Source organism: Marmota flaviventris, chromosome 9 (genome assembly GCF_047511675.1).
Source record: "Marmota flaviventris isolate mMarFla1 chromosome 9, mMarFla1.hap1, whole genome shotgun sequence".
Lineage (NCBI taxonomy): Eukaryota > Metazoa > Chordata > Mammalia > Rodentia > Sciuridae > Marmota > Marmota flaviventris.
Window position 1 is genome coordinate 55049026 of NC_092506.1, and position 12765 is coordinate 55061790.

General features: G+C 34.2%; 1 protein-coding gene across 1 annotated transcript; it reads left to right on the plus strand.

The window, feature by feature from the left end:
- Positions 1 to 253: 253 nt before the first annotated feature.
- LOC139707112 (olfactory receptor 5P76-like) lies at positions 254 to 1198 on the plus strand. The gene has a single exon (XM_071617137.1). The coding sequence runs from the start codon at positions 254 to 256 to the stop codon at positions 1196 to 1198; it is 945 nt and encodes a 314-aa protein (XP_071473238.1).
- The last annotated feature ends 11567 nt before the right edge of the window (positions 1199 to 12765 follow it).

Genomic DNA, 12765 nt, shown 5'->3' on the forward strand with positions numbered 1-12765 from the left:
GCCTTATAGCTTGATTTTTTTGAAACCATATAATATAGGAAGAAGAAAAGACATTCTATGAAAGAATTTTTCTGGTGTTTCTACTAAAACTAACTTAAAATCACTGATTAAGTCACCATGCACACAAATAAGTAGTGGCCCTTGATCATCTTTATTTACTTCCCATATACATTAATGAAAATGAAACCATATTGTTTATAAATGCTTTCATATTATGTTTCCCTACAGGCCATTTTTCAGCAGCCACTGTCCCATGGATTCCCTGGTCAATGGGAACCACACTGCAGTGACAGAGTTCATTCTATTGGGCTTAACTGAGGATCCAGTCCTCCGAGTCTTCCTCTTTGTGATCATCCTGTGCATCTACCTGGTGACCATCTGTGGCAATCTCAGCACGATCATTCTCATCAGAGTCTCTTCTCAGCTCCATCACCCCATGTATTTTTTTCTGAGCCATTTAGCTTCTGCTGACATAGGCTATTCGTCTTCTGTCACACCCAATATGCTTGTAAACTTCCTGGTGGAGAGAAATGCCATCTCCTGTGTTGGATGTGCCATCCAGCTTGGTTCAGCAGTGTTCTTTGGGACAGTGGAGTGCTTCCTTCTGGCTGCCATGGCCTATGATCGCTTTGTGGCAATCTGCAACCCACTGCTTTACTCCACCAAAATGTCCACACAAGTCTGTCTCCAGTTATTTGTAGTGGCTTATACAGGGGGTTTCCTCAATGCTTCCTCCTTTGTCATTTCTTTCTTTTCTTTGCTCTTCTGTGGACCAAATCGAGTCAACCATTTTTTCTGTGATTTTGCTCCTTTAGTTGAGCTCTCCTGTTCTGATGTCAGTGTCCCCTCAGTTGTTACCTCATTTTCTGTTGGCTCCATCATTGTGGTAACAGTTTTTGTAATTGTCATCTCCTACATCTTCATCCTCATCACCATCCTGAGGATGAGCTCCACTGAGGGGCGCCACAAGGCCTTCTCCACCTGCACCTCCCACCTCACTGCAGTCACTCTGTTCTATGGGACCATTACCTTCATTTATGTGATGCCCAGGTCCAACTATTCCACTGACCAGAACAAGGTGGTGTCTGTGTTGTACACAGTGGTGATCCCCATGCTGAATCCTCTCATCTATAGTCTCAGGAACCAGGAGATTAAAGGGGCTCTGAAGAGAGAGCTTAGTAAGAAAATATTTTTTTAGTGATATCTTCTATTTTTTCAGACTTGATATAGTAAAAGTATCCCATAGATATAATGAGTAGAGACTGAGTGCTTGTGTTTGAAATATATTTTTCAACATATCCTATTCAGTGTAGAGCTTCTCGGTAAATATAAGAGTTCAATTTTCAGATGTTATAGTATTCAGGGATTCATAGTGAGTTGCCATTAATAAAAGTAAATCAAATTTTAAAATTAAGAATTCAAATTGACTCACAGAAAACAAAATCTGCTGAAAATGCTTTTGAAGTAGAAATCAATGGAAATAATGGACAATATAAACAAAATCACAAAGATTTACAATGTGGGAATTAATTAACATGGACTATAATATTACTTAGATTAAAATGCTAAAGATCACTTGAAATGTATATTATCACAGAGAACAAACCAAACTAAAAAGCATGCAGAACAATCATAAGAACTTCATAACTGAAAACTTCACCATACCCAGAGACTTACACCAGGTTTGCTCCTCTGGTATCATAATGCAGAGGAATTTTACATAGGATTTCATGTGATAGTACAGGCAGAAGAGTATCCTTGCTTAGAAAACTTATGACCTTAACTAGAACAAGTTTATCTTATAATGTTAGAGGTAGTTCTGGAGTCCTTCCAAGGGCTGCTTATAGTTAAAATCAGCACACACTGGAAAGAATATGGCATAAAACAGAATGTTTTTTTGCGTATTGTCCTCTCAGTCCAGATGCAATTTATAATTAATAAATCAGTTTTGTTATAAACAATGCTGCCCATAACCATTTGATATTTTAGTTTCTTAGGATTTGTGGAAAATTCAGTCAAGGTCGAATTGACTCACAGAAAACAAAATCTGCTGAAAATGCTTTTGAAGTAGGAATTGATGGAAATTTAGAGAAGACAAAATATTTTGTTAACCATTTTTCTTAAAGGGTACAATGCACATTATCAGGCATCATAAATGTTGTACAGTTTTGATTTATAATTCTGAACAAATATACTGTATAAGAATCCATTATGGTTCATAGGCAGAATATAAGACTTTGAATGCTGTTATCTGAGAAATGGGTCACCTTTTTGTGTGCAAATACATGGTTCTCAGAGAAATTATAAAACAACTTCAGATTTTATAAAAGAGGCACTATAGTCTTCACACTTCTGTAATTATTTTTGTGGAACAGTCTCAAATCTTTTTCCAAAACAATATAGCTATTAATAATGAAGTTATGCAGAAAATAATGGTTAAACAAAAGTGTAAGTTTTTGGCTGTTGATGCATTTTACAGTAATTTTTCTATAACTACATCAGTGTTATTGGCACATATTAACCTTCTTGGCAGGAAAAATGTAATAGCTAAGGAAAAACTAAAACTCCCCTCTCAGGTAAATTAAGTATAAAAGGTAATAATCTGATATAGTTTTTTTGAGACATCATCTCACTGAGTTGCCTAGGGCCTTGCTGAATTGCTGAGGCTGACTTTGAATTTGCACTCCTTCTGCCTCAGCCTCCCAAGCTGTTGGGATTACAAGTGTGAGCCACCATATCCGCTTGATATATTTTTCAGAAAGGAATTTTACACCAATTTTTAAGTAGCACAGTGTAAAAAATCTGAACTACAATAGACAACATTAATAAGAGCACAATTCACAATAGCCAAGCTAGAGAACCAACATAGGTGCCCTTCAACATATGAATAGATAAAGAAAATGTAATATATATATACACAGTGGAGTATTACTCATCCATAAATAGAATGAAATTATGGCATTTGCTAGTAAATGGATGAAACTGAAGACTATCACACTAGGGGAAATAAGACGGTCCCCAAAAGTCAAATGTTGAATGTTTTCTCTAATATGCAGAAGCTAATCCAAAATAAGGCGGAGGGGCTGAAAAAGAATAGAAGAAAGATCAGTAGAGTAGACAAAGGGGAATAAAGGGAAGGAAGAATAGATAGGACAGGAAAAGACAGTGGAATGAATCTGACCTAATTTAGAATGTACATATATGAATATCCCACAGTGAGTCTCACTATCATGTACATGAGCAAGGCATTAATTAAAAAAAAAAAAAAACTCTGAATAAATAGCAGAAAGATCAACAGAGTAGAGCAAAGAGAATGAGGGGAGAGGAAGGGGAAGTACTGATGACCGCATTGAATTAGAACAAATTATATTCCATGCTTTTATCATTATGTCAAAATGACTCCTATTGTCATGTATAACTAAAAAGAACCAATAAAAATAGTTTACCAAAAATATGTAGAATATATTGAAGCACAACAACCTACAGCAAAGAGTAAACAAAATATATTTTTAAAAATTGACCTAGAATTGGAAATGAGCATAAGTCACAACTTGTTTTAAAAGTTTTCATTTTTCAATTCTATAGTACAATAAAATCAGAAATCAACAAAAAGATAACTAGAAAAACCTCCTTTTATTGGCAAATAAATTAATATACCATTAAATATTCCATATGTCAAAGAAGAAATTCAAAATGGTTATTAGAACACCAATGAATAATCAGAAAATTATATATATATATGCATATATATAGACTTGTGATTAAGGTATACAATTTTATAAAAAAATTATAAACTTAAATTCATGCACTAGGAAAATGCTAAAAATTAATGATTTGTCTTCATTTCAATAGGGTATAGAATAGCAAAGAATAGGGAAGGATGTAAACACAGAGTGTAGAAGGAAAAAAATGTAATTAATAAGAGAAATTAATCAAATAGAAGATTACATAGTGGAGCAGAAAAACATTGTCAAATATTTATTTTCCTACAATGATTTTTGTTGGTATGTTTATACAAAAATAAAAAAGAAAGTACAAAAAATAAGAAAAGTAAAAAAGAATAAGACTATTGATTTTTCAAATATAAGTAATAAGATTGAATATAAGCAATTCTATGTAAAATTTTCTTATAACTTAGATAAAATTAAAAGTTCTAAAAATAATAAAACTAACCAAAACTAACTCAAATACCATAAGAAAAGTCTAGTAATCATTCTACTAAAGAAATTTAATCAATGTATAAAAATATTCCCATAAATAAAAAGTACAAATAGAAATGTCTCATGATAAGAGTTACTAAATATTAAAGATGTTCAATTAAGTAATAATTCCAATATTATACAAACTCATTGACACAAATGAGTGTGCAGTTCACCTCAGTAATAACACTTCAGATGTGTTGATACTGAAACACAACGATGATGAACGCAACGGGAATCATAGCCCAACTTTTTCTTTCTGAAACTAGATGAAAAAATTTTCTGGAATGTTAGCAAACTCAATCAGCAATTTATGAAAATAAAAGTATATCAATATAAGGTTTAGTTTATTCTAGGAAGGAAATGCAGAAATAACAATAGAAGCTCAACATAGATTGAAGTAATTAAATATCAGATTCTAACAGAAATCCGTTAGCTGAAAACCATAGTAAGCAAACTGAAGAATGTGACAGGAGGCATCAATAGGAGAATTGACCAAACAGAAGGAAGAAGCAGTGAGATCAAAGGCTATTTTAAAGTACAAGTTTGGAGGTGAAAAAGAAAAGAAAATGAAGAATAATGAAGAAAGCTTATAGAAATTTTGTGATAGCATTCAAAGAGCAAATATTTGGGTTCCAGGGTTCCAAAGGAAGAATGACAAATGGGTCAAAACCTTACTCAAAGAAATAATAATAGAAAATCCCCGAAACAAGAAGGATACAAAAATCCAGGAATAGGAAGGTCAAAGTTTATCAGTTAAATTCAATTGAATTTATTTAGGAAGTTTATTCAGTTTATTTAGGAAGTTTATTAAAGTTTATTCAGGAACATAAACAAGCTTTCAAATGTTGAAGATAGAGAGTTATCATAGCAGCAAGAGATAAGAAACAATACATAAGGTTGTCCATTTCACCGGACAGCAGACTTATATGTGTAATCTTAAAAAGCTATCATACGGAAATTTACTTATTTTGGTACCTGGTGTTGAGCCCAGGGGCACTGAACCACATCTCCAGCTCTTTTATTATATTTTATTTAAACATGGAATCTTACTGAGTTTCTTAGGACCTCACTAAATTGCTGATCCTCCTGCCTCAACCTCCCAAGCTGCTGGAATTAAAGGCATGCACCACTGCATCCAGCAGTAGAAGTTTAGAGTAGGATAGTGGTTACCAGAGGTTGGGAATTATGAGGGAGGTGGGAAGGTTGGGGAAAGTTTGAGTAATGAGTTACATTAATCAAATTGATGTAATTTGATTAATACATTAATCAAATTGATGTAATTTGATTAATACATTAATCAAATTGATGTAATTTGATTAATAAAAGTAATTAATAAGTTACAGTTAGGAGCAAGAAATTCTCCTATGCTAGTGCACAGTGGGGTGACTAGATATAATAACATACTGTGCATGTCAAAAGCTAAAGAAAGAATTTTAAAGGCTTTATCATAAAATCACAAATGAGAAAATTGATTTATTTAGCCTTATTTGAGCATTACACAATGTGTACATGTATCAAAACCTTATAAGGTATCCCATTAATGTGCACAATTTTTATAAACAGCCTTGTATACTACCATCAATAAACGACAGAGACTGGTTTTGCTAACTTGTTTGGAAATTTAGAGAGGACCTTTTTAGAAAGATATGAGATTTGTAGACAGATGGAAGCCTAACGTCTGAGTATTAAATCAGCCTAAATCCCAGGCTTGCCACAAAATTATTTAAGCATGGGCTATGCTAAAGAAGGAGATCTATGCACAGATGGTTGGATTGTGTACAGCAAGATTTTTGAGTTTGCTGCTACTTTCACTGACGGAATTATTAAAGACAGACATCAAGATGCAGAAAGATGAAACAGTGATGAATTGAAGGATCAGAGAACAGAGCTTGGGAACAGATGAGCCTGAGGAAATGTAGTGGATACCTACATGTAAGGGAGCTGCAAACAAGAATAAACTGTCCAAATTCAAAAAATTCAATCATAGGGGAGTCTCCCTAGGAGTCATGTTTAAAAGCACCAACTAGAAGTTGAAAGAACTTCTCTCTCTCTCTCTCTCTCTCTCTCTCTCTCTCTCTCTCTCTCTCTCACACACACACACACACACACACCACTATTTAGCTTTGAAAAAGGAGATTCTATTACTGCAACAACATAGATGAAACTAAGTGATGTTACACTAGGTGAAATAAGGTGGTCACTCTTAATAATAAGATTCCCTCCTCAGTGTGGGAAACATGAAGGCCCATTCTCATCATTTATAGTCAATGTATTACTGGAGGTCCCAGGCATGCAATAAGGTAAATAAAATTAAGAAAATTAAGAAAGATCAGACAAAGAAGAAGGAAAAGTACCTTTATTAGCAAACAGCATGTCTGTTTACACAGAAAATTACAAAAGATCTCTAAAGCATTAACACTAGAATTAATTTAGTAAGATCACTGGTGATATTATAATTAATGCATAAAACATAAATGGTATTTTAAATATGTGGAGCAAGTGGTTGAAAATAAAAAGATGAAAAGTAACTTACAATAGGTTAAAAAAATCCCAAAATACTTAGGGTTAAGTTGATGAGAAAAGTTATGTAAGACTTTTGTACTAAGAATGACAGAGCCCTGATGAGAGAAAATAAAGGTCTAAAGAAATGAAGACAGGTATACCACATTCATGGGATAGGAAAAAGCAATATTATTAAGATGCAACTTCTCAAAAAGTTGAACTTCATATTCGCTGAAATTATAAAAATTTGATACGATCATTTGTAAAAGATTTGTACGTTAAGCCTAAAATTTATATGGATATGAATACCAGCTGGAAAAAGGAAAATAGTTTTACAAAGAAGAACAAGTTTGATTATTTGCAATACATAATTTCCAAACTTATTAGATAGTAACAGTTACCAAAGTATTTTATATTTTATAACTCTTATGGTTTGTGGTTCTTTTGTTATACCTACAGGTTTTTGCCAATACCCCAAAATTTTTACTCTTTCATTTATCTATAGGAATTTTATTGTTTTATATTTTGCGTTTGTATCTATGATACATTTTGAGTTAATTTTCTTATATGGTGTGATATAAGGGTTGTGTTTTATTCCTGTGTAGATATGCAGCTGTTCCAGTAATAATTGCTGGGGCCACAGTGGAGTCCATGCTGGCAAGCCAATTACCAGAAGCTCTCGTGAATGTGGTTTCTTTCTTGTCTCTGAGTGAATGGATTATCTCCAGTAACTTGGTCTGGTGCTGAGATGTAGGTCCACTTTAAATCTACAGACAGAAGGCCTGTAATCATGTTACTAGACAAGCCTAGATTCTCTGGGTCCCTGGGAGAGCTTCTACTGGATCACTGGGTAGGTCCTTAGAGGGGTAGTACAGTCACAGTGTATGGTTGAGAGATGATGGAATTGAGTCACAGGGCTGTTTCGGGGTCCACAGTTGAGACTTAGTTCTTTAAGCATGTCTCTAGGGTCACAGATATGTGTACATGCTTTTGTGCCTGTTCTTAGAAGGCAAGTGAGAGAGGCTGGAACCGATTTATAGGGTCATTTCAAGGTCCACAATGGGGTCTGCTTCAGTGGACCAGATTACAAGGGAAGGAAATATATTTTGACGCCTTCAGGTTTAAGGACATACTGACTTGTGGAGTCAAACATTCTAGAAGGGGCTTGAGGTGAATGTATAGACAGTTGCAAAATTTGAGGATAGACAATAATGGTTTTGCCTAGCAAAATGAATCACTTTGAGATACTCCACTTATTGTATGTAATTTGTCCAAAGAGCTGTAGGAATGATGGGTCCCTATATTAGCCTTTAATACATATGAAGGAAGATGGGGTATAAAGGTGAATTGAATCCAGTATTTAATGTACTTGACTTATTACCTGATACCTTAATGAATTTGTGTGATTTTCATTGCATATTCTGCTTAGTCACAAGAGCATCTTAACTTGTTTTATTGAGGGGTGAGAAGACAGCATTCCAACACACCTAAATAAGGGACATCCCAATGTGAACAAGAATTTCAAAATGATCTGAATTTTTCTGCATTAAAATGATTACCAAGTAAAAATAATAATTTCTTCCCTTACTATTCTGTCCTTCAGTTCCAATTTGATTCAAAGGTTATCTTAATTGTAATTATTATGATATCATCATCCTAACCCCAATTAAGCAGATAAATTATTTGTTCTAAATATGCCCTGAGAAACAAAGAACTCTCTTCTACATTGGCATTAAGTTAGGGAAAAAAGAATTCCAAAAGACACCAGAGCATTTAGATATTCCTTTGGGGAGGGTCAGTCAGGCTGTAATGAGTCACCTGGTTCCATATGTCATTTCTGTACAATAAACCCAAGGACTTTCCTCTCAAAGGAGCATACAGCACTAAACCCTAGAGGATCTCTCATGTTCTGTTGGAGCCTTCTTTTCTACCACCACACACAGAAAGACACCCACCTCATCCTTGCTGCATCTACGAAACTGTTTTCCTTGATTGGTGCCTGTGTTCCATGGCTCATATCATTGTGTGTTCAGTCCTGAACTACCTATTAAAATAAATGGAAACATTCTACTTTATAAAGTCCCCTTGGGAATTCAGGATCAATAATTCTGCTTCTAAAACGTAAGTGAAAAATTCATAGATTTTGTTAAAATGAATTTTCATTTGGTCAACAAGAAATTGAAAACAAAAGACCTATTTTCATCGATTTTAGTTCTTGACCCCTGTGGAGACCTCAGCAACACAGGTATTGTGCAACAGTTATTCTGGGTACTGATAGACCACTTCCTGGAGACTGCAGGTCAGTTTGCATGGTCCGTGGAAGCCAAAACCATTGCTGAGCTTGAGCATTGAGGAATAGGAAAAGTAAATTAGAAGAAAAAGCCTGACACTTAGCATATATAAAGGTCATAGTCCTATGCTCTCTGTTCATCTTCCCAAGTGACCAATGCTTTGACAGAATAGATATTTTGTGAAGAGTCTCTGACCCATATGAACCAGTGTGAACAATCGTGGAAGGCTCTAGAACTTAGGTGGCCAGTGGAGAGGAAGGAAACGGCAAAACCCACTGGACACATTATGCATATGGACAGCATAGTCCAGAAGTAAGAAGACATTATTTACTGTACTTCCTGTCTTATTTTGGATTTGTGGTGAAAACCTCTTGATGGTGTAGGGAAAAAAATCATAGTTCTCATCAAAAAAGTTGCACAATTGGAAATCTACTAGTATTTCATTTTTATTTCATTAAAAGAAGTTAATTAACCCTGATGCATGACTACTGGGTAGTTTACAGATATTATTTCTTTTAATCTCAGAGCAAAGCCATACTATAGGAACAATTATTCCCCGAGTGTGGAAACCCTGAGTGTGGAAGATATTGTGCCATGTGCAAGTCAATACAGCTGGCCAGTAGGAGGCCTAGGATCTGAGTTGTCTGACTCTAGTCTTCATGACTCTGTGGTCAGCATAGACTGATTCATAAGCTGTCACAATGTGAGAGGGTTACCCCCTGAGCTGTGCTTGAGTCAGAAGGTAAAGGGCAGGAATGCTGCTGGGTTCTAAGCCTCCTTCCTCAGACCAGAGTGTGTTTAGAGTCTGACAAAGAGGATTTCAAGGGACTAAGAAGCATAGCACAAGCAAAGCACAAAGGAACTGGGGATGCTTAATTTTAGAATAGGGAAGGCATGATAGCTGTGTTCAAGTATTTCAATGTTTTGATACAGAAAGTAGACTATTTGTACCATTAACTCATGGTGAGACAACTGATGAGATAAAAACAGTGTTTTAATGACAGAGCTAACATCAAAGGCAGTAAACTACCTGGTATGAGTAATTTAAACTCACTTACTGAAGATCAATCAAATAAGAGAAAGAACACATTCTCGATTGTTGGTTCATTATACTTCACCATTCACCAAAGAACTCAGTTCCACCATTGGGGAAATTAAATGCTTACTTATTCTTAAGTCAGAAATTTAAAAAATTTTAAGAAGAAGACATTTGAAGTTGATATTTAATGTATCTTGTAAATGTTTTAAAGTTTAAGGACTATCATATGTTATTGGCAGAAAACTGTGTTTCTATGAATATTATAACTAGTAACCTATCACAGCATCATATTAACATGATACTTGAAAACAAAGGTTGCAAGAAAGCAAATGTAATGGGAGATATTGTGTTTGTGTGTGTGTTTGTGTGTGTGTTGCTGGGAATCAAATCCAGGGCTTCACACATGCTAGGCAAGTTCCTTACCACTGAGTTACATCCCCTGCCCTAGGAAGATATACCTAGAAAAATAATTGAAGATGTATTATGAAAACCTTTGAGCATAATGATAACACATCTGACACACATTCAATATAGGATTTCACTTAAGAGGATTACTCATGAACATGGGAAATATTTTATTGACAATACTAAGTAAAATATAAATTACAAAATGGAATACACAATATTATTATGGATATATACATATACTATTGTATATATTCCCAAATTAAATAAACTAAAATGCATTGTGAGGTATTATTAAAGTTAAAGATGTATAGGAGAGACTTTCTTTAGCTGCTGAATAATTTTTTATTTTTTATGTATCTTCTAAATGTTTAAAAGTTTAAGGAGACATTTATGCAAGACAATAAATGTAGAGGGAAAGGGGAGGTCCTTGGGAATAAATTGACCAAGCAATGTATGTACATCTATGGGTATGTAACAACAAAACCAACTATTATGCATAATTATAATGAACCAATACAATTTTTAAAAAATTAAATATATGCAAAAGTATTCATATATTGTAGACCTTACCTGAAGAGATTGTTGTTTAGCTAAACTTACTGGAAATAAAAAAGATGTACATAAATGAAATTTTCAGAAACAGAAGAATCCCTAATTAAAATGATTTTCATTTTGTAATATTTGACAGAAACCCCTCAGAATTACTTGCATTCTTTGATTTTTTTTCCTATTGATAAATATAACTTACTTTTGTAACTTTCATTGAATCTTCAGTATGGCTGCTATAAGTTTTTGTGTCTTTCCTAATTAATCATAATTATTTATTTATCATTAATTCTGCTTTCTAAGGACTCCTTCAAACCACAGGATTTGGCCTTTGTCCCGTGAAAATGGCAGAACATGGAGAAGGCAATAGACTCTCTAATCAAAATGCAGCCAAGAACTCAACAAATCAGTGAGCAATAGGGAGCAATATGGTTTAGCATTTTCATTGTTGCAAGGTATAGGGATAAACTATCGTGGAGCACAGAGCACACTTCCTTTGAACTATTGCCTTTCGAAAAATAACTAGGAATGGGAACACAATTTAAATTTATCATATTTTTTCCTGTTGTCTCCTGATGTTTGATTCAATTTGTAGGATCCCTTGCTCTTACAGTAAAGGAGTTTGAACAGCCAAACGCCCAAAGGAAAGTTGCTTAATTACATTAAAGTCTATTCACTCAGTGTGTTATCATGCAGATCTCAAAAATTATGCTTGTGAAGAATTATTTTTTAAAATATTTATTTTTTAGTTGTAGTTAGATACAGTATGTTTATTTTATTTATTTATTTTTATGTGGTGCTGAGAATCAAACCAAGGGACTTGCAAGTGCTAGGCGAGCCCTCTACTGCTGAGCCATAACCCCAGCCCACTTGTGAAGAATTATGATGTAATAAATTCTTACATTGAAATTAAAGTAAATATATCAGAAAAGAGATCATATGCTGTGCTAATGTGAAAGCATTAGAAGAATTAAATGAGTTACTTTGGCATTATCTGCTTTTTACTTGCTAGAGATCACTATGACACATTATTGTGGGTTGCAAGAAGAAAATAGTGAAAGGAAAGAGGAAAATAAGAAAATAAAGAGTAAAATTTATCCATCCTTGGGGTAATTGGGAATAAAAAAGAGGAGATGAAAAGATAAAATGGGAAGTAAATTGTAAACTGCATTAATAGGGTTTTATAGATGTGATACAACAAGAGGAAGAGACCTAGGAAGACTCCCATGTTGCAGACATGAAAGTTTGGTGGATAGTGGTATCCTTCTCCAAATATAAAATGCATGTTTTTAAAAAAAATTGTTCCCATTAGTTAGTTATACATGACAGCAAAAAGCATTTTGACTCATTGTACAGAAATGGAGCACACTTTACATATTTCTGGTCATACTTGATGTAAAGTCACACCATTTGTGCAATCATACAGGTATAGGATAATAATGTCTATATTATTCTACCATCTTTCCCACCTCTATTCCCCTCCCTTCTGCACAATCCAATGTTCCTCCATCTCCTCACCTCTGCCTTATGGATCAGAATCCACATATTAGAGAAAACAGTTGGCTTTTGTTTGGGGGGGAATTGGCTTATTTCTCTTAGCAAAAGAGAAATAATATATGATTTTCTATAACTCCATCCATTTACCTGCAAATGCCATAATTTCATTCATCTTTAAGGCTGAGTAATATTCCATTGTGTATATATACCACAGTTTCTTTATCCATTCATCTATTGAAGGGCATCTAGGTTAGCTCCACAGTTTAGCTATTGTGAATTG

Excerpts from the sequence above, each read along its gene's own strand:
- LOC139707112 (XM_071617137.1), top strand. The coding sequence starts at position 254 with ATGGATTCCCTGGTCAATGGGAACCACACTGCAGTGACAGAGTTCATT.